The sequence below is a fragment of the Dreissena polymorpha genome, chromosome 8 (assembly GCF_020536995.1).
Source record: "Dreissena polymorpha isolate Duluth1 chromosome 8, UMN_Dpol_1.0, whole genome shotgun sequence".
In the NCBI taxonomy this organism is placed as follows: Eukaryota; Metazoa; Mollusca; class Bivalvia; order Myida; family Dreissenidae; genus Dreissena; species Dreissena polymorpha.
Genome location: NC_068362.1, coordinates 18,929,152 through 18,953,248, shown reverse-complemented (window position 1 = coordinate 18,953,248; position 24,097 = coordinate 18,929,152). Strand labels below are relative to the sequence as shown.

The 24,097-nt window shown below is 34.8% G+C and overlaps 1 protein-coding gene across 1 annotated transcript; it reads left to right on the top strand.

Annotated features, from left to right (window-relative positions):
* The first annotated feature begins 1,043 nt into the window (after positions 1-1,043).
* On the top strand, positions 1,044-23,956 carry LOC127842632 (uncharacterized). The gene is made up of 11 exons (XM_052372246.1): positions 1,044-1,129; positions 9,844-10,070; positions 15,842-16,008; positions 16,286-16,536; positions 17,008-17,144; positions 19,928-20,119; positions 20,708-20,791; positions 21,060-21,344; positions 21,834-22,025; positions 22,343-22,490; positions 23,559-23,956. Exons 1-11 carry the CDS (start codon positions 1,054-1,056, stop codon positions 23,819-23,821), a joined length of 2,022 nt encoding a protein of 673 aa, XP_052228206.1. The 5' UTR covers positions 1,044-1,053; the 3' UTR covers positions 23,822-23,956.
* The last annotated feature ends 141 nt before the right edge of the window (positions 23,957-24,097 follow it).

Below are 24,097 nucleotides of genomic sequence, written 5' to 3'. Positions count from 1 at the left end.
TAAACCAATTGACCGATAGGCTTGCTACTTCCCTTGTGCATAGGCGTTGGACAGTAATTGACCCCTATTGAAATTGTGGTAACTAGGTCAAAGGTCAAAGTCACTGTCATAATAAGTGTATAAATTGTTTCCGATCTATAACTCGTCACCTAATTGACCGATTGGCTTGATACTTCATATGTACATTGGACTTGGACAGTAGATGACATCTATTGGAATTGTGATCAATATACATGTAGTACAAAGCCCTGTTTTGGGAGCATATGTCTCCGACCGCGGAACTCGGTAGTTTCTTTTTAAGAATAGCATGGTGTCAGAGTGTGTGGATTTGAGATATATTGCCGGCTAATTGCAATTTTATCAATTGCATCCAGTTCACTTTGTAGATGTTGTGAGTCTTCGGTGTTGGGTTTGATATGCTCTTGTCTTCTTCATCTGACGATGCGGCATATTCCACCCTCTTGTTTCGACTCATTAACGATTTTTTACTCAATCAATTAACTATTGAGTCGATGATAAGTTTGCACAAGCTGCCACTATAATTATACCGTGGCACTTATCAATAATTCCTAATCAATTAACAGCTTTTATGCGACTGAAAGCGAGTTCCAGCCATACAAACAGAAGTATTGTGACCTGAGAAAACATTTAAAGCCATCCGATTATTTGGTTCGCGCGATTTCAGGCCAAGCGTGAAATTTATCGGAAAAAAATATATAAATAAAAGCACGGTGCTTCAAGAAGACTTCAAGCCCATCGGAAATTTTAGCCAATTGAGAACAAGATATCGGGTTTCGACTGTAGTTTTATACAATTTAAAAGAAAAAAAACATCTATCGTAAGATTTGACTGTAATACATACCACATTTCACGGGTCGTGCGTGCTAAAGGAATCTAAATCCTAGGTTAAGAGGAGTCGCTTATAACCTCTTATAATAGCGTGTATTTGCTATGGGCGGTGGATCTCCTCGGTAGACTGGGCACAAGAGCGTGTTTCTCTGTATTGTATATCTGTAGGTTGAGCTACGGTTCACTTCATAGCTTGCGTGCACCATGCAAACGCTATTGATTCTAGTTGCTGTATCTGTGGTGGTACATAATTATGTTGTTGGACTAAAATCGTACAGAGGTAAGATCATAAATAAATGCTACTCATTATGAAGATGGATTTGTTCACAGATTGTTTTTTAATATCATGAAATTAAGTTAATTACAAACCAGTTGTATTTGGAATAATTTTAAATAAGTATAATAGCAAGGGAAACACAATATAAACATATATGTCTGTCCTTTGGATCGAAACCGGCACCACCAGAAACTAAAGTTACATCGCTATCATGACAACATGAAGACTTACACACGCTTAAAAAATCTATTGCTATAAACAATTGTCAATAAACGAAAATATATGTTTACTATTTTTCTAAGATGAGAGTGTTACTTTGCTAGATTGAATAACATTAATTCTTTTTTGAATCTATGAAAAAAATAATATCGTTTCATATAGTATGACCTGGTCCCTTTAAAACTTGTGAAACGTTGGCTTAAAACTGAAAAATTAAATTGTTTGTTTATGTTGTTTTTGTTGTTTTAAGATAATAGAGTTTAATGAACAATCCATATGTTTATCAATAAATTCAGAATTTACTAACATTGTTAAGTCATTCCTTACGACACAATAAACACACAAACGGAAAGTACGAGTTTACCACTATTTCATTGCTTGAAGTAAACGAAATTTGATGAAATTTTATTGAGAAAGAGAATTTACTTTGGGTATCACGGGCATAATCTTCGTTACAAAGTTACATTTCATGTCAAACTATATATATTATTTCAAACTTCAAGGAACAAAATGTCCGACTCAATGGCGAAATCGACTTACGGGCGACATTACCTTAGTTAACTGGATGACACGATTGAATTGAACTGATTTTAAGACAAGCTAAATGACATTAACTTAAATTACGGGCGAGATGGGATGTTATTAATTTAAAAAAGAGGTCGTGAAAGCAAATCTGGAACGAGAGTTTATGTAAAACTTCATACTTCAATATTGTTCAAAGTTAATTGTGAAAAAAAGTACAAAATGATTTTACAAAAAAAATCAAGATAGGAAACAACGAAACTTAAAACACTAGTGCACAATATGCTTTATATCAGCAATTGTTAAATATTATCAAATGAAATCTCGATAATTATTTAGTTATTAGTTGTTTACGGTAGCTGTGCGTTTTGCTGTTGTGTCAACGTTCTTTTGGGGTTATATTTGTTGGTATACCACATGGTAGAATTTTGCATGACTGCAGTGAGGCGGAACAAAGGCAAAGTACTTCTTTTTACTTTGTCTTTAATCTTAAAAAAACACTAGATTACTTTGTTTGTCTGCATCGTGTTTTTTCACCTTAAACCACACGTTGTTTCGGTTTGGTGATGGCCATTCTTGTTGTCTGTCGATTCAACTCCTGCGTAGAAATAACAAATAAAATTGCACACCATTTCACAGATTTCAAGTTTTCACAGTATGACTTATTGTACGACTTTGTTCTGATAACAATTATAAAAAACTAAATCCTGTTTCAAATGACTTATTTACGGGAACGCGCTTGTGTAACTTGATGATACACGCGATTAAATAAAAGTATCATCATTACTTATATCACATTTGCAAGCTTCAAACCGTCCGCATTAACGATAATGCAAACACATTTGATCGATGGCAAAATAATTTTATATCTTCGCACAGCAGCATTTAAAACAAAGTCAAGCATGAAACAAGGTTTCTTGATTTATTACAGCTTTAATTAATAAAATTGGTATGTTATTCTGCCTTTACCTAATACTGTATTATTTCTCCGTGCAATTCAACAGTTAATAGATAATTTTGAAGATATAATAAAAATCTCAAGTATGAAGGATTTTTTTTATATTTTAACTTAAATAGTTCCGGAGATATTAATGAGCGAAACTTTGTAAGATTTTAGGCCGAAGCAGACTTCTTTATTGAAAAGAACACAGCTGACTTTGCTTAAAAGTGTGTTATTTCTTTCATAATATCCCTAATTATATAGGTATATTAATAAAACAATGTATTATAAAATCTTAGTGAAGTATCATTATAAAAGTAATTATACAAATCTGAAGACGAAAATGAGTTTTTGCGATTTTAATTGGAATAGTTCATTAGTGAATCTTTGTTAAGATCTGCATTTACCTGAACCTTTATTGATTGGTTATTAAATTAATCTTATATAAATATACTTTTTAAGGTAATATACACGTCTATAGCCTGAACAAGACTTTGTATATTTTTTTTACTTAAACAGCTCCTTTATTTCCTAAATTGACTGAGCTGATTTATTTGTTTAAAATTTGTAAATAAAGTCTTAGATTTCACAATGAAGTCTTAGTTAAAGATAGAAATGTACGACATGAAAGAAGACATAGTGATAACTTACGGATTATCAATTCAAGCAAGACATTTTTTCTTAAATAAGCATCTGTGACAGAGGCATGAACGCATTTTCACGTTAATGTTAAAAGCACGGTCACGAATGTGTCGCCTTGGACACGGTTTTCGTAAATGACAGAAAAACAAAAGGAATCTATCGTAACCGATAAACATGAGTTGAGGACCAAGCATGTTGCGATATAAAAAAAAAATTGATCTTTTAGCGACATTTCTAATTTAGTTTTGCAAAACGTAATGTCATGTAAATCAGTCACTATAATATCGTTTTAATTCTGAAACTAAGATTGTAAGCACGAGGCTGTGAAAGTCTGTTTGTTTGATTCTTCATATTTTTCATTTTGCGTATATATTTGCTTTCTGACTTTGCATGATTACATAAACACTGCCTTGTTGGCAACACAGCATTACAGCACACAATTTGACATCAAGCGGTCATGCACGTAGTCAAACTTTATCAGTTATACATATAGCATGTACACAGTATTTTAAATCGAATATAAAATATGACTACAATTGACTTGCCCTACCAGCTACCTGCTTTGGGAAATAACTTTCCCCAATGTGTTTTAATCCATTGAGGGCAAGCGGGCTTCGCTTACACATTGCCTACAAGTTTATTTAAGGGGTTTTATGGTGTGTCGAACGGCCATTTAAATGTGGATATATTCAAAGTGTAGCTATTATTGCTTAATTTTCATGTTTTTAACATAGCCATGAACTATTCAACTTATAACATATCCGAGCTGCTGAAAATAGACGTTGATAACAATAACTAAATTAGAGCATTTTATTGACAAAATATCTCAAAAGGTGACGCGACGTAGTACCCCTATTGTATTGCGATAGTTAATGTAGCCAATAATTAGACCGCTCCAAGTATTTCATGAAAACGGGAGAAATGACTGTAAAAAGACAATTGGCGTATAAATTAAGATTGAGATGGTCATGCTCAAAATAAAGTACAAGTGGACAAATCGGTCAGTTATGTCACCTATCGGAACCCACTACATTTGTTATATACTATACGTGCAATTCGTATTGCAAAAGTGTACGTTTCTTTAGATACTTCATATTTGAATAGCATTAAAGGGCCCTTTTCATAGATTTTTGCATGTATTGAAGTTTGTCATTAAATGCTTTATCTTGATGAATGTGAACATTGGATCGGAAAAGCCCCATTAAAAAAAACACAAGAATAAAATTAAAAAAAAAAAAGTAACCATAAACTGGGCTCGAACCACTGACCCCAGGAGTAAAAGTCTATCGCTTTGACTACTCAGCCACCCGTGCTCATACTATGAGTGATGTATTTTATACGTTATTTAAGCAATCCTCGTAGTATCACAAAAAATGACGACAAAACAGAACACTCCAAATTGTTCAATCATTTCGCGATGCAACGATTTATAATTTTCAGTTTTTGAAATGGTCAAAAGATGGATACAATATATATTTAAGCATGGTACATGTTCAGTATTACTGTTTCCTCAAAAATATAATAACTACAAGTTTGCAACGAACATTTGCGAATCTGAAACATTTAGATTTTATTTTGTCAATTTACCCAAACCTGAAAAAGCGCCTTTAATCTGTTTAAACGGTTTTAAAATTAATTAACATCTATTTGAGAAGTTAATTTGAATGTGCGGTTACAACAAATTATGCAAATAAAAAGACAATTAACTCAAATCAAAATTAAATAAGCGACTAGTTTATAAATTATAAAACTTAATTCACTTTTTGCTGACATTAATTTTTTACGCTCTTTGATGACAACGTTACCACGAGCTATCCTTAAGTAATAAGGTAATGTTACAAGCCGGTTGGAACGTGCAATACGAGATTAACACAGTTATAAAATTAAATAGTTAATTACAGCTCCATCAAATTTACTGTTAGAATTTCGATTATTTATTTAATAAAACATAAATGTATCACTTTCTTACGGTGGCATAGAGGTGTCATTCACTCCACTTTTTTTTTAATTGCACTCCTCTTTTTTCTATCTCGTGGCCACGACTTATTTTCTCTTGGCCAGGAGTGCAAAACTTAATAAAAGAGGTGTGCGATTAAAATAAGAGCGGTGCAGTAAAAAAAGAGGGATGAATTAAACAAAAGAGGAGGGAATTTTAGTTATCTCGAGATCCCGTCTTCGCTAACTCGTGTTCAACAGTAAGCTATGGTGGGACATAGATATTTTTTTTCATATATTATTTATAGCATGGCATGCTGAGTAACCTTTTCCCAAGTTTTGAATTTAACATTTCTTCACTGTTAGCACGTTGTACTATTTAGTGAATATGTTTCTAATAAAATGCAAACTTCACACCAGTTGTATTACAACCATGCGTTACGCCAATGTTTTACATTCACTTATTGATGGGTTAAAACTATGCTTTGTATACGGCTTCTGATAGTTAACGAGTTTCATGTTGTCCTAAAGTGCCCAATTAATATCCATATTCGGAAAAAATATATTTCAAAATATTTCTATACACATACGAGCGTGCTTAAATATGTACTAGTAATGCAAAGCGAAATTAAAACTACTTTTAAAAAGTTCGCAACATACTGCCATAGAGCCTTCCGACTAAGAGACACGTTAATCACGGTGTAGATGTATATAGGTGGCCTTTCTGTCAAAATGCAGCCTCTCTGTTCATTCTTGGCTGCCTCTCTGTCATAAACAAGAAAAAGGATAATTGACATTCACAAAACAGGTAAGAAAATCTAAAATTAAAACCCGTAAACACATTTGTGCATAAAAAGAGGTGGTACATGAGTTGAAGCATATATCCAGCTGCAGGTCCAAAGTATTCCGCAGGTCCAAACACTTATCACATACATTATCGAAGATGGAATGATGACGAGGTTTGTGGAACAATTGTGCATACATGCCACTTTGATGACTTTTTAACATAGCTTTTCCCTAATATGTCAAATATCTAGTGTCATTGGTATCATCTTTATGATCAAATCCTTACGTTCAATGTACGCTATATAGTAATTTTCATCAATTTTACTTAAAAAATGCCTACGTTCGCTTTCGTTGTGACACGGAAAACCTCTCGATCGGCTCACTTTTCTGGCACGGGAAGCCTAGTCGTCGATAGACACTGGCATTATACTATTTTATGCAATAAAAAGCCGGTTGATTCCAGAGTGATTATACTGCATCCATTTTTGCAATGTATGGTTAACTTCTCATAACCATAAACCACAATTAATGAATGCTGTATATTATTGCTGATGGATACAATTTGCATAATGATTTATGTGTGTCTGTATGTTACACCACACTGTTCATGACAAATAGTGGCTTCCCATGGATGAACATGTAGCTTCGAATTGAACAAAATGCTAGTGATGTGATACACATATAAGAATACTCAATGACTGCTACATATACTGGATACATAACTTTTTACCTTTCAGCGAATTTCATAAAAACCCGACCAAAAGTCTTAACAAAACTAGCTGTACGTGTATACCATAATGGTCTCTGATATCGATCGCTATTTTCGCCAATGGCGACACTGTCTAAATAATATGCGGTCCCTTTATAAAAGTATCTTACTTGAGCAGATCAATTAACATGCCCAAAGGGCATTATTTTATTTTAAATGAAATCAGCGACTCGGCGGTGTGTCACAGGGACAGTTTTCCGCTATGTTAGAAACAAAGACGTACACTACTTAAAATCCAACAGAGCACTTTTGCTGTTTAAAATTCTGACTTTATTATGTAAATTTGTGTTCGCAATCGGTGAAGTTTCAATTAAAAACAATAAAAATAGCCAAAACAGAACATGTTTGGACATACGGTTTACTTTCATCCGAAAAAAGGCTGTATTTTGAACTTGCATTAATCAAAGAGTCAAATTGTCTTGATGTATAACAATATAATACGGTTTGTTCTCCGTTATCATGAACTTGATTATTAAATGTGATTAACAAGTGTGATATCAACAAATGCATATCTTAATAGGGATATTGATTATTACAATTACAATGACGACTTTACACATCATTGTACAATGTTGGACAAATTGTTCAATAAGTTGAACGTTAGTGTTGCAACTTATTATATTGAATGATGACAATTACATTTACATATATTATGAACTTTGTCAAAAGTGAAATATTGATTGACAAAATATGACTACAACTTTTTTAAGTAGTGAATATAGAGGCGAGTTGTTTTAGCGATAGGTATATTGCCTTTAAAATTTATATCGACAAATGATTATCGCGTACGTGAATTGTACACCTTATTTATTGAGTTTCATGACGTGACGAAAAACAGGTTTATTCGAAATAATATGATTTTGATACTGTGACTTGATTAATTAAATGCCATTAAACCGGAGTTGAGCTTCAATCAAGATCTTGAAACTATTCTGATTTGTTCCACTGATTCTGGACGCGAATAAATGAAAATGGGCCGTGTTCTGTGAAAAGGAGGTTAAATGCATATTCGTAAAGTGTCGTCCAAGATAAGCCTGTGCAGTCCGCACAGGCTAATCAGGCACGACACTTTCCGGTTTTTGATAGTTCATGTTAAAAGAAATACTCTTCTTAGCAAAAATCCACTTTAAACGAATAGTGTCGTCCCTGATTAGCCAGTAAATCTGCTAATATTGGACGGACTAAAATTCCGGTCCTTCAGAAACCAACGGTCGTCACAAGTCCACAACCCAAGATAATGCTTTCTTAACCTTGTATTACATTAGAACAAATCTTCATCATTTACATCTACAAACATATTTTGTGCTGTGCATTCGTGATGACTGATACAGCATTTTCATTTAAAAGAAAACTACTGTTTGAATACCTTTTTACATGGAGATTGTGACATATTATATCCACAAACTAATTTAAGAATTGCCGATTAGTTTCGTTTAAATATTAATCATTTTCTTCGAAGGCAGCCTATTAACCTCCATTCCATTTACAATAGATGCATATTTTAAAGCCTCGTATATAACACAGTTTACCGCACACACAAATAAAGTCCTAAAACTTCAACAAATAGTGAAAACAAACTAGTAGACCTCACCTCCCCTTGTCGTAAACCACAAGCGTATTTGAACTATTGAGCATAAGAATAACATACATTAACACAATATTTATCTTTGTGGTAAATTATGCTGACAATTTCATTAAAGCGGCCTTTTCACGATTGGGTAAATTGACAAAATTGAAAAAAGTTGTTTCAGATTCGCAAATTTTCGTTTTGGTTATGATATTTGTGAGAAAACAGTAATACTGAACATTTACCATGCTCTAAAATAACCATTATATGCATCTTGTTACGATTTAAAAACCCGAAAATTATAAAGCGTTGCAACGCGAAACGAATTAATAATTTGGAGAGTTCTGTTGTTGTCGTTATATTCTGTGAAACTACGATGATTGCTTATATGAAGTATAAAAAACATCAGGCACTGTATCCGGTAGGATGGTCGAGTGGTCTAAGTGGGTACTACTTTTACTCTAGGACTCCAGGGTCAGTGGTTCGAGCCCTGCTGAGGGTAACCTTTTTTTCATTTTATTTTTGATTTTTTACTAGAGATGTTTATATCTAATGTTTACATTTATCAATATAAAGCATTTTATGACAAACTTCAAAACATGCCAAAATCTGTGAAAAGGCCCCTTTAATGTTAGAAGTGTCATGATAGTAAGGTGTCAGTAATGAGAAAACCATGCTGGTATTCTTTCCGTGAGACTGGCAGTCGACGTTTTGCTGCAAAACCATGTCTAATAAATTATTAGATTAATATCTTGACAATCAAACACTTATTATATAAAAGGATGCTTTTAATTAACTAATCATGATGTCCATTACGATTACGTTAGCAAAAAGGGACATGCTGTGATAGTTTAATATACTAGTGTTTTGTAATATACCGGTAAACAAATGGTTGGAAAACTACCGAAATAAGATGAATTAAGCTACTTTAAGCGTGACACCTCTTACGACCAATTAAACATTTTCAAAGTATTTGAATCACTGAACATCGATGCGTTGGTTGATAATCATCTATCGAAATCGGTAAGGTGGATAGTATCGAAAATACGCGTATACCAATATAGCGTTTACAATACGCCACATATATCAAAGGCTTGAATGATTCGGAGGAGGCGAGGTAGATTTTGCCTCAAAGGATCCGGGTTGTCAATCCTGATAAAGACAAACTATTTTAGACTACTTGTTTTATTGCTGTGATGATTTTTTGACTGTTCCAAATGAAAAATAAACATCAGAAAATACATTTAATACTCCCAAAATGTGAACATATGTTGGAAAAGATCGCAACGTATGTAACGATCACTAAACTACATACTAGTGTGCATCTCGTGTTTCAGTTTTGGATACCTATGACAACCACCTGTGCAATAGACCATGTCAAGTGAACAGACCTCAGACCTGCTACTACGATTTCGAGCTGGAGCTCTACTTTGCGCTTCCTAAGGGTTGTTTCGACTGTCCCCGGAACAAGACCGACTGCGCCCGTCCCCACTGTATAGCGGCGGACGGCGTCAGTAGAGCAGTGTATACCGTCAACCGGATGCTGCCCGGGCCAGCTATACACGTGCGTTGTTTTGTGTTAAGTTTGAGGAGACGCGATTCCTCGTTCCAAAAAAGATAAGCGCTCTATACATGTGTGGCTTATATAGTTTATATACAATAGGTTAAAGTTAGCATGAAATTTATTGTGGTCACAAATAAATAAAAACGAGCATTTTGTATCTACAAAAAATCAATGTAATCATACCACATATAGCATTGAAATTGTGGCTATCGCTATAAGAAACACTGATTGTTTAGGTGTAAACTTTATTTTACGAAATAATTTACGAAATTTTTGTTGATTTTGAGTGTTATAGAGACTTTAAATAATAAGAAGCAAATATTTCAAAACGAATTAATTAGAAATAAGGAAAATTAAATAATTTCTAGCTGTTTCATGGATGATACAGAAAGAACATAATGTTCCTTTTGACGGGTTATAACTTCGGTTTATCATGTTGTATTACGGTTGAACTTTCTAATATTTGATTATTCATTATAAACTATACAAGACAACGAAAACCATATACAACAACACATTTGTATAACCTCCACAATATCGGGATCCGTGCGAGAGTCCTTAATTGAAGAGTAAAACTGTTGATTGATGCGGTTGATTACCGGTAATGCTTTTACCTTTGCGCACTCCGTTTTCTAGCGCGAACTATTTACATTCTCTTGAATAACTTACACTTACACTAACAAGTCGTTGAACTTTGTACGCTATGATGAATATAGCGACTTTAAGCGTGACACCTTTTACGACGATTTAAACATTTTTATGTATTTGAATCACTGAACATTACGGTGCGAAAATGCAGAAAATGTCGATGCGTTGGTTGACAATCATCTATCGAAATCGGTAAAGTGGATAATGTCGAAAATATAAAGACAAACTTTTTAATTTAACTTTTTTTATTTCTGTGTTGATTTTTATTGCTATCCCAAATGAAAAATAGACATTAGAAAATACATTTACTACTCCAAAAATGTGAAATATGTATGTGAAGATCGCTACGTATGTAACAATCACTAAACTACAAACTTGCGTCAATCTCGTGTTTCAGCTTAAATAGTTTATATTCACTAGGTTAAAGTTAAAACGCATCATGGATAGACATGTACTTTACAGTTACGTGTTTACACATTGCTATTATAAAACACGAAATTATGCTGTATGTACTAATATTTGGTATGAAAACATACGTATAGAATTTTAATAATAAAAAGCAAATATATCAAAACGAATTAATTTGAAATGACGAAAATGAAACAATTTCTAGCTGTTTCATGGATTATACAGAAAGAACATTGTGTTACTGTTGAGGGGTTATAACTTCGGTTGATCATGTTGTATTACGGTTAAACTTTCTAATATTTGATTATGCATCATAAACTATACAAGAGAACGAAAACCATATACAACAACATATTTGTATAACCTCCACAATATCGGGATCCGTGCGAGAGTCCATAATTGAAGAGTAAAACTGTTTATTGATGCGGTTGATTACCAGTAATGCTTTTACCTTTGCGCACACCGTTTTGTAGCGCGAACTGATTACATTCTCTTGAATAACTTACACTTACACTAACAAGTCGTTGAACTTTGTACGCTATGATGAATATAGCGACTTTAAGCGTGACACCTCTTACGACGATTTAAACATTTTTATGTATTTGAATCACTGAACATTACGGTGCAAACATGCAGAAAATGTCGATGCGTTGGTTGACAATCATCTATCGAAATCGGTAAAGTGGATAATGTCGAAAATACGCGCATACCAATTTAGCGTTTAAAATACACCACATATATATCAAAGGTTGAAAAAAATCAGAGGTTCAGACTAGAGAAGTAGAGTCGCTTCCAAAGGTCCGTGGTGTCAATCCCGATAAAGACAAACCTTTTTATTTAACTTTTTTTTCTGTGTTGATTTTTTGCTATCCCAAATGAAAAATAGACATTAGAAAATACATTTACTACTCCAAAAATGTGAAATATGTATGTGAAGATCGCTACGTATGTAACAACCACTAAACTACAAACTTGCGTCAATCTCGTGTTTCAGCTTAAATAGTTTATATACACTAGGTTAAAGTTATAACGCATCATGGACCGACATGTACTTTCCAGTTACTTGTTTACACATTGCTATTGTATAACACTAAATTATGCTGTATGTACTAATATTTGGTATGAAAACATACGTATAGAACTTAAATAATAAAAAGCAAATATTTCAAAACGAATTAATAAGAAATAACGAAAATGAAACAATTTCTAGCTGTGTCATGGATTATACAGAAAGAACATAATGTTCCTTTTGACGGGTTATAACTTCGGTTGATCATGTTGTATTACGGTTGAACTTTCTAATATTTGATTATTCATTATAAACTATACAAGACAACGAAAACCATATACAAACACATTTGTATAACCTCCACAATATCGGTATCCGTGCGAGATTCCATAATTGAAGAGTAAAACTGTTTATTGATGCGGTTGAATACCAGTAATGCTTTTACCTTTGCGCACACCGTTTTCTAGCGCGAACTGATTACATTCTCTTGAAAAACTTAAACTTACTTAAACAAGTCGTTGAACTTTGTACACTATGGTGGTCGGTCAATCACGTATGCTAGGCTTTTCAGTTAGCTTAAATTCTAATTATTATGTGTAGACAATAAATAATAGTTCTCCGGTTCGACTAGAGATATTTGAGCGTTTTATGTTTACAGCTGTACTCCATCTATCGAATCACTAGTCACCTAACTAATTTCATTTAGACAATAACACACGGCAAAGCTGGGTCGGACGTCTATAATCGGCCCGCTGCCGACATAACGCGGCTAGGGCCGATTTTAGACGTCCGGCCCAGCTCTGAATTGTGTTATCGTTTATATCACATATCATAGTATTTTGGTACTTCACTAAAATTTATACCGAAACAGTCTTCCGTACTTTTATTTTCATTCAATTGATTACGCAATTGATGACGTACCTCATGTGACGTAATTTCAATTACGAAACTACCTAGACTCTCTGGATTTTATGACAACAATTCGGACGTGGAGGTTTTTTATTTAACAGTTAAATATTTTTTAAGCATCGAACGATTCCAAAACGTATTTCGGATTTTGTGTTTGACATGCATATTTGGGAGCTTCGATAGAAATAGAATTATTAAAATCGCTTTGACATTCGATTTCGTAAATCGTATTTATGGTGTTAGTGTTAAGCATTCGATGCAATCGTTTAAAAAAGTGTGAGTTAAAATCAAGACAAAGTAGATAAACGAATGGAATAACAGAAAATGGAATTACAAATCTTTGTTATTTTATTATTATAAGAACCGGATTTAAGTCGTCATCGCGGTATGTTACTCCTATAAATATGAGGTCGATTAGCGGGGTAGCTTACGTCTAATTATTTGGACTACGCGGTATGTGTGTCTTTTTCTATAAATTTTGCTGTTTCACAGTGTTTGACAAATGTTAAAACACAAATAGAGGCATCAATTTAATGTACAGATGAGTTTCAGTTTCAATCGATATTTGTATTATCCAAATTGTGTGCTACTTGTCATTATAATCATGTTCGATTCCCTCGTTGAGTTGTAGCTCAATTATATTGATCACCGTTGGCCAAGGCTGAACGTGGACGCCATTTTGTTCAGTAAAAGCCGCGCGATTCTATTCTTTTCTGATATGAAAAATCGGCCCGGCTCAGCAAGTTGATATAATATATTGGCCCGCTAGATACGAATAACGGCCCTGTCGCGACATCATTTTTCTTAATATTTATAGTAACGATATGTGATATTTGAGTATTCAGATATGTTTGTAACTTTATTACTTTCTCAATCTATTGGGTTAATGCGGATTTAATATCACGCTTTAAAACACTGTGACGCTTAAGTGGTCTAAATAAACATGCATATTATAACGGACACTGCCTCGCTTCAAAACTCTTTATTTTCGCATCACAATCACAATATATATTCTGTCAAAGTCGCGAGAGGTTTCGGCGAATAAAATCGCTCGGAGAGTGTGATTTGTGCTAGATACATCGGGGACCAAGTATGCGGCAGATTTATAAGTTAAAGCGATTGTGCATGGTTGCTTTTAACATTTTAACGATCGATACTTAAGTTCAATGCTTATAATCCAATATATATTAATGATCTTATCTGCCAACGAGAGATTTTCTCATACTTTTATCTTTGTTTAACATGCTTGCGATTTTGTCCTCGCTTGACTTCTTGTCAAAATCGCAACTTGGTAAAATTTAATATGAAAAGGATGTGGTCGACCTTTTCGTATAATGAAATAGGCAGTTTGTTTTATTGCACTAAAACCAGTCATAGTTAGCAAATAAACTTACCTGTAACACAATACGTATCAAAACCATAACGCAGGAATAGTATTAAAAGAAATAATGCGCCTTAATCTTTCACAAATCAGCAAAAAAATAATTTGTTACTCAAAGAAACTGTCAGCACGTTTATTTCGGTTGTTTAACTTGTTTTGTAGACTACGACTCTATCTTTTAGCTTTCGTAAACAATGGAACAATAAACTACCAAGAGGAATCCAGTGAAATGAATTCATGTCCGACCCTGTGTATTTATATTTCTTTATCAACGAGAAGATCAATGAAACATTACAGCGTAACATTAATTTGATCAACTAGTTAGTACGATACTACGCATTGTATTGTCTAGAAAAGAACCTTTTTAGTCATAGTCGTGAGCTGTCTTAAAATTTAATTTAATAAATAAAACATCAAAATTTACATTCAGCCTTGAACACGCATGCTGTCTCGAGCGATAAGAATGAATTACTAGTATTTTGTGTATATTTTATTTTCGATGTGCAATTAAAACACTGTCTTAAAAGAGCATTTACACAGATTTTGACATGTATTGAAGTTTGTCATTTAATGTTTTATATTGATAAATGTGAACCTTGGATCTAAAAAGCTCAAGTAAAAAAGAACAAAAATACAATTAAAGAAAGAAAGAAACCCTCAACTGGGCTCGAACCACAGACCCCTGGAGTAAGTCTATCGCTTAGACCACTCGGCCATCCGTTCTCATACAGTGCGTGATGTATTTTATACTTTATATAAGCAATCCTCGTAGTATCATAAAATGTAACGACAACAACAGAACTCTCCAATTATTCAATCGTTTCGCGTTGCAACGCTTTATAATTTTCATTTTTAGTAATCGTCAAAAGATGCATATAATGGCTATATTATGGCATGGTATTACTTTTTCCTCACAAATATCATGACAACGAAAATTTGCGAATCTGAAACAATTTTGTTTAATGAATCGAATATCACTTCAGTATTGCATAGTAGTGATTACCTTTGAAGTGCGGTTGTATATTTATGATATTTGTTTAACTTTCGACATCAAGATTTTTGTTAGCTGTTTTTGTTTTCTTATTTCATGGTGCAAATCGTCACGGTTTGTAAAAAAAACACGTAAAATGAAGGTTAAAACCAAGAACGGGAACTTAAATGATCCTCCAAACAGCAACTGGTTATGATGATTTCAAAAATTGAACACTCTATTGGCTAAGTAGCTTGTTATAATTATTTCTCAAAAGTGTACATTCATACACAGGTTTCAATAATTTGGTGCTGTGGGTTGTTTGGCTGCATAAAATTGGACATTAAATGCATGCGATACTTTATGATGTAATTAGTTATGGTTTTTGAATGTTATTGTCTAATATTAGGCTTAGCATGTTTTGTAACATTGCAACGTTTTTCAAGGTCTGTGAAAACGATACGATCGTCGTGAATGTTGTGAACCACCTGACGAACGGCGAGGGGACAAGTATCCACTGGCATGGCGTCCTGCAGCATGACTCGCAGTTCATGGATGGCGTCGCTATGGTGACGCAGTGTCCTATTCCAATAAGAGGATCATTTGAATACAGGTAAAATACGCTTGTTGAGTAAAACATTAAAATATATGTATAAAGAACGGCACTTTTAGTCGATGCTTTTATACATATGTAAAGTTCATTATTGCAAACAAAGATCAAAAAGTACTGTTGCTAAATTGTTTAAACTAATTATGACTTTCAAAACAGAGAACGATGTCATCCTCATGGTGACATTAAACTTTCATATTCAGTGTCCTCTTTTATGGCTGGGTAATAAGTTATTTTTACATGCAGAAAAGAATATAAGCAAATGAGGTTTTCGTTGAAGGTTCAAAGCTGAAAACGCTGGTACCCATTTCTGGCATGCGCACTCTGGCCTGCAGCGTGCCGACGGCCTATTTGGTGCCCTTGTAGTGAGACAACCGGACGAGCTGGAACCACACCTCGGCATTTACGACTTCGATTTACCGGAGCATACGCTCATTGTGAACGACTGGTTGAATGAACTGAGCATAAACCGGTTCGCTCATCACCACGTCGCCGGTGGAGACAACAAACCGAGGTCAATGCTTATTAACGGTATGTAATGTATTGTTGCTTATGTTTTCCAATATTCGAGATTCGCTTTTTGAAACCAAATATGTTTAAAGAAGGGAACATAAACCGGTTCGCTCATCACCACGTCGCCGGTGGAGACAACAAACCGAGGTCAATGCTTATTAACGGTATGTAATGTATTGTTGCTTATGTTTTCCAATATTCGAGATTCGCTTTTTGAAACCAAATATGTTTAAAGAAGGGAAAAGTTCTCAACATTTTATGGGTTTTATTACAACTTGACGTCACTTACGCGAATACGAAGCATTGTGTGCGTAAATGTACTACAGTTGACCATTGCTTGTTATCGCATTACATTGTATTCATAATGTCGCTGAAGTAGACATTCATCAGTTGTTTGACTTATACTCTCGCAATTAATTAACGTCTATCGCATTTATCATCGGAATACGATTTATGATATATTATTATCACTTGTACTTCCGTATGTAGGCAAAGGTCGCTTACAAAACTTCACCCACGAAGACAACACCACCATCTATACGCCTGTGCACGTGTTTACCGTGTCTCGAGGCAGACGATACCGATTTAGAAGCATTAGTAACGGAATACTGAACTGTCCAATTCAGGTGATACAAACTTTTTTAACAATCTGATAATTAAATGCCACCATCACGTCTGCATTAACAGGCTGTCAAGCGGTCATACTTTTTCCTACTTTTTCCTACTATTTCCTACTTTTTCATCAGGATCCTACTTTTTCCTATTTTTTTACCAAATCTTCCTACTATTCCTACTTTTTCATTTTCAATGGAGATTATTTTTTTTTAAAGAGTTTATTTAGTAAACTTGCAGGATGAATGAATCTATGGCATGACTGTATCCCTGTTAATGTGCATTCATCTAGATGAGACCTGACAACCCATGCTGACTGTCTGCTAGCACCTCTTCAGGAGCATAAATATTTTTTTCTTATGTAACTTTTAAAATTATTGACAAGTTTTTTTTTGAAGTAACAATAGTGCCTTGTTTACTTCCTTAGCATTTGTACACTGCAGACTTCACTACCTTACACAGTTCCCAGTGATGCAAGAGCTGAGGGAACCCATTGTTTATTCCAGTTTTATTTTGTTTCCATTGACAACAATTTGACCAAACCTTATGCATGCTTACATGATATTGCTGTTTGGAATGTAGAGATATAGAGATACATGTATTGTATGAGTGGTTATGTAATATGGAATTTATTACACAAGTTATTGGAAAAAAGATAAAACTGATGCTTTACCGAGTTTTCATCATTTACAAATATAATGTAATAAATTCTGTATTACATGACAACGGATATGATGTTCTATTGATATCATAGGAACATCATGTTTAGTAATTAAAGATAAATGCACAGAGCCTAAATGCCCTGATACATTTTTATGCTCCCGGTAGGGTGGCATATTGCAGTTGTACTGTCAGTCCGTTTGTCTGTCTGTCTGTGTGTGTGTGTCCGTCCGAAAACTTTAATATGGGCCATAACTTTTGCAATATTGAAGATAGCAACTTGATATTTGGCATGCATGTGTATCTCATGAAGCTGCACATTTTGAGTGGTGAAAGGTGAAGGTCATCCTTCAAGGTCAAAAGTTAAAAAATACAATCCAAGGGAAGTAATAAGCTTTAAAAGGGAGATAATTTCTAAACCTGCCAAATGATATATTGAAATTTTATTTCAAAGCTGCGCAATAGTGGGCATTGTGTTTAAGGTCGATACATCTGTAGTCGAGAAGACGCTGGACGACCTGTAAATAAATCTCAAATACACACGGGCATTGTGTTTCGGACAAACACAATTCTTGTCTAATGATGCCATAGCTAGTGAGGTAACTTCAAGGTGTTAAAGCGAAGTATTAAAATTATTAAACGGCATTATTACACTCCCGCAAAGTCATCAATAATGTAAAAGCCATTATTTGAAACTGGAATAAACAATGAAGTGCAACTGTTTCATTGCCCAATCAATGCTGTCATAAAAGATGTCAGGTGATAAGGTCCTATCTCCAGTTGCATAATCTGCTCTGCAATGACCAGTCATTTTGAATGTAACTTAAGTCATTATAACTGCACCCTATTGTCAATTTAAAGGTTTCACAATGTAGCTGTAGCAGAGCATTTACACTGCTTTATATACTAGTATTAATCTTGTACAACAAGTTGGTGTATCACTCAATAAATTTGGTCTTCTGCTTAAGGATATAACATGCACAATATAATTACCATTTTTATATCGATACACAGAAGACCTCTAACCACTTATTTGATGATACACCAAAATGAACAGCATCTAATTACATGTATACTTCTTTATCAGGGTAGCTTTGCTTGAAACTTAATTATCATAGATACACTATAAGTGCTAAAATTCCTAGTGGGAAAACAAAGTTTAACCCTTCATGGATGGAGAAGTTGGACAACAGTGGAAAAACACTGGGATCATGGTGCAAGAGAGATACCGGCAATGAGTTTGCAAGATATTGTACTGTCTGAATGAAGTCCATCTTGTAGTAATTCTGGTGCTAATCAACTTATAAGTCATGCAGATGGATAAAAACACAAGGAAAACATGAAATACATGCATGATAATTCACAAAAGCGTTTGTTTGGAAGTGCCCAAAAGCCAAGCAGCTCTCAGGGTTGTGGGGATAAATCTATCTGTATGCAAGTACATCCATCACACAAGGAACAGGTACAAAAGGCTGAAATCTTCTGGGCCCTTAAGGTAGCTTCAAGTGGGTATCCATACAGAACATGTGATGGCACTCCTGCTCTGTTTCAAGCTATGTTTCCTGGACCTGTGTCTAAAAAATAAGTATTATGTATTCCTACTTTTGAGGGAAAAGTTCCTACTTTTTCCTACTTTTTTCCTACTTTTCTTGCAAAAGTAGTTCCTATTTTTTCCTACTTCTTGAAAAAAGGTCACTTGACAGCCTGCATTAACGAAATTGTGCAACGTGGTAAAAACCTGTCTCTATTTTCAGCACAGTAAAAACAACCTTAACTCGCAGTCTGATGCTGTTTTTCAATTATGTTCTATTGTATTTTTTGTTAAAATACTAAGCGGACTTTTGAAAATTATGAGATAAATACAATACATGATAAGTCTTAACCACTCGATAAGGCTTTAAGCCTTCTTATCACGGCTAAACAAATGTATCTGCGTTCAAAGATGCATAGTATTCTATATATCCTACATAAAACAATAGTCAATATATATTTAAAACATTATAATTAAAATCAATCCAAATATAGCATTGCTTCTCTTTACATACTGCATAGTACAATAACACCCCCTTCAGTGAGTTGTTGCGAGTCAACCTTTTGTGTTTTACTCTCTATATTTACCTCTATATTTTATCTTAAGATTTCCATTGACAATCACACGATGACCATGATAGCTTCCGACGGCAACGCATTCGAGCCCCTGGAAGTGGAAACGTTCAACATATTCGCCGGTGAAAGGTTTGACTTTGTACTCTCCGCCGTTATGCCCGTCGGCAACTATTGGATCCGAACGCGCGGACTTGCCGATTGCGGGGTGAAGAGCGCGCATCAGGTACAATTAATTTCAGTCGCGTTCTGCGAAAACTGCGCTTAATGCATGTGTGTAAAGTCTCGTACCCGATTAGTCTGTGGAGTCCGAACATGCTTATCATTGACGGCACCATTTAGCTTTTTTTCTGATATCTTTCGTTGAAAGGACGTCTCTTCTTGGCGAAATTCTAGTTAATGCGGAAAGTGTCGTCCCTGATTATCCTGTGCGAAATGCACAGGTTAATCTGGGACGACACTTGACGCACATGCATGAGGCCCAGTTTGTCCAAAACGAGGCTCTTTTAAGTAATTCATGTTCAATCGAATTGACAATATGGAGTAATGAGATTGATAACATCAACCACCTGGGATAAATTCTAACTAAACTAAGCCACTTTTGCCGTGATCTGCTCACGAGTATATGCTCAATCCATATCCTTCAAACAATTTAGTATTTCCTTTCTTTAAACGGCTAAACACTTCTTCAATTTTGAATCATATCACGTAGTTCAGTAAATTAACGAACATAATACAGTATTTATTGTCAGCGACATCAAGCACAACTGAACGCTTAAATGAAATGATAGTTTGGTCCTTTGTTCAACAACAGGTCGCAATTTTGCGGTACCAAGGTGCCCCTGATCAAGATCCTCCATTAAATGTATCGTGGGACCTTGGAAATAGAAGTGGAAAGGTAAGGCTTTCTCGTGGTCTGCGATTGTTTGTGGTTGTTAACTGGCTTCTTTAATACAGTGGTAATTTCGTAATAACAACGAGCATGTACATGAGTTAAAAATACAATCAAACGGAATTTTTTAACTTAACATTTTTCTTTTCGCCACTCATTCTCTATAGTATAGAAAACTTTGAATGAAAAACGTTATCTTTACATCCAAGTAAGCTTATTTTTATTGAATGATGTTATTTGAAAGATATATAATACCCATGAGTTTTTCTTTTAGAAACTCAACCTTTGGAACCAGAGGTCCGGACCGGATCAAATTGCGGTAGCAGACCTGACGTCAAAGAACGTGCACAATACTGCACTGTTAAAGGAGATCCCGGACAAAAAAGTCTATCTTGCCATGGACTTTAACTCAATCGACAACTATCACTTTCATGATGAGAGTTACTACCCCTTGGCGACCGTCCAGAAGGCCTTCAAATTGCTGTCGCCGCAGATGAATCACATCAGCATGGTGTTGCCGCACGCGCCACCCCTGTCACAGCTTAAAGACATACCAGATGTATGCTGGACTTTTACGTGCTCAGGGCCCGTATTTACCAAAAGAGTCTTAGACTTGAGTCTTAACTACAAAATAATTATTGAAATTGTAATAGTCAAGTTTTCATTTAATTTAGTAAAACCTGGCATTAACCTCTATCTTCATCATTCTTTATGCTGGATGTTTTTAAATGACATAATTTAATTTACAGTTGTAGCCGGCATTCTACTACTATTTTTATTAATACATCACAGACAGTAAATACGGGCCAATGTTGTGTGTTTGTCAGCCCTGCATCTCAGTGAATGTCAATTTCTCACTTGCCTTAAATAAAGAACCGGGTAGTTATTATAAGAATAATCTTAGACATGCTGATGCAACTTGCGTCCCACATTTTATTGGCCGTTACACCGGTAACTTGTTCCCGGTGATAATTGAATATTGTTATATTGGCATATTGTATCTATTTTGTTTTGAACATTTCTTATATTGCACATTTTCTATTCCCAGACATCCTTTTGCAATGCTGACAACACCGGAAGCACGAACTGCTCGGAGGAATTCTGCGAATGTGTTCACCGTATACAGGTCGACCTTGGCGATACAGTGGAACTGGTGGTCATTGATGAGGGTGTACCTTTCAATGCGAACCACCCCATGCATCTGCACGGTCACGCATTCCACGTGGTTGGAATGGATAGGGTAATTTCATATATTTTAAGAAACGTTTCTTTCTATTATTTTTTGATAGTTAAATGGTTTTAACAGTGTTTTTTTTTAAATTAAATTTAAAGACTTAAGTTGATTTTATGAATAGATATAAACATGCATTTGGTGCAAAATGCGGTTCTTTCGTTTCTTTTGTACTCTTCTTGAAGCATGCTAATAGAAATACTAAAATGATCGCAAGGGATACTTTCTGCATCCAAACCTTGGAAGTAGGAAAACATGTGGAGGCATAATATACAAAATACGATAACTTACAAAACATGCACAAACTCCACATCGCTTATTTTCAGCTCGGCGAGAACACATCACTGTCTCAGGTCAAAGAGCTAGATGCACAAGGAAAGCTACCCCGCAATCTGCGTACTGCGGTGCTTAAGGACACAGTTACCGTCCCCGACGGCGGATATGCCATTCTCCGTTTCCATGCTGATAATCCAGGTAATCGTTTACATTGCAATACGTTGACTATCATTAGATAAGGGAGCTCTCTGGGATCACTTTATCACGCAAGCATATCATGCTTTGTGTATGCTACCCGAAACTTGTCGGAACTCTTAACGCCCCATGTATTGAAAGATTTTGCACAAACCACATGACCAGCTTTTAGGTCAAGGCCATATATGAGGTAAAAATTCTATTCAAAACAACGTATATTTGTCAAAATAAAGCTGACTTTTTTCTCTAATTATAATATGATAAGTAAAATATCGAAATAAAATTGAAACACAATTTACTCACAACGAGGCGGCGTGTATAACGCATATTGCTACCTTCAAAGTCAAACTTTGAGGTTATTCGTCGAAATAAAGCCTTAGGTTACCATTATTGTGCAGAGTCTGATTCTAACTACCATTGCATGGAAGACTTTCAATATAATATGGCACAAAATTTGAACACGTATTAAAATGTTTTTCGCGCATAATAACTACCTTCCAACCTCCAATTTTAATGTCGTACATTAAAGGCAATGGTCACAATTCAGCACTATACATTGTACATATATATAAAGTTTTAATTGGACTCTCTTACTTCACATGCTTTAAAGGATTTTGCAATCAACGGGTACAAATGTCTCCCTAAATTAGACAAAGCGTTGATCGTAAAAATCCAGGCAATACATAGAGATGTTATACCAAAGACCATAACTTTTTGTCAATATTTTATACATAAGAAAAAGGTAATTATTGGATTTAAAGCTTAAGTAATAATGTACATAAAGATTTATCTTACTTTTTACATCTCGCGGTTGAAGTCATTGTGTTCCATATTATGTAAATTTGCTCGTACGTATGTGTAAACAACGTTTATATCAAAATTTGTATTAATCAGTGTAAATGGATGTATGTTTTCGTTGTTTCCAGAGGCTTCTAATTATATATGGAAACATTACAATAGACTTAACCAGTTAGGAAGGCGATAAAATGGAATGTCATAGCTTGACTCAATATTAAACAAATAAAAGGTTATCACACCACCATAGTTCTTAAACGGGCTTTATACATCTAGGTTTCTGGTTCTTCCACTGCCACATCGAGTTCCACGTGGACATTGGGATGGGGATCCTCATACAAGTAGGAAAGGTGGGAGACATGCCGCCTGTCCCAAAGAACTTTCCGAAATGCGGCAACTGGGCCTTCAATGGAAACGAGGACATCAAACAGACCGAGAAAGTCACCTGTGTGAGCGGGGCCTCGGAGCTAACTTCCGCCTCTTTCATATCTTTAAGCGTGCCACTTATACTGTTCCATGTATTGAACTCCATGAACTAGAAAAACTTTCACGTTCGACGGATGATCCGGGTTTTTTGTGTGTACGTAATATTTTTGTATCATCACGTTCTTATATGGACCTTTTTATTTGTCACTTCTTAAGCTAGAAATGCATTCCATTCCTGTGATCCGTTTTTATCAAGATTTATTTAAAATCATCTTCGTATTTTTATAAATAAAATTTTACGTAAACGGTTAGGATGTGTACGTGTTTGATTTCTTTGAATATTTGATATGTTTTTAGTTTATATAGCATAATGATATATTTATAACATA

Bases quoted from the DNA above. Each gene is read 5' to 3' on its own strand.
- LOC127842632 (XM_052372246.1), top strand. From the start codon at position 1,054: ATGCAAACGCTATTGATTCTAGTTGCTGTATCTGTGGTGGTACATAAT. The intron at 10,071-15,841 runs GTGCGTTGTTTT...ACGTTTTTCAAG, and splicing joins TGCCCGGGCCAGCTATACAC to GTCTGTGAAAACGATACGAT. The intron at 20,120-20,707 runs GTACAATTAATT...GTTCAACAACAG, and splicing joins GGGTGAAGAGCGCGCATCAG to GTCGCAATTTTGCGGTACCA.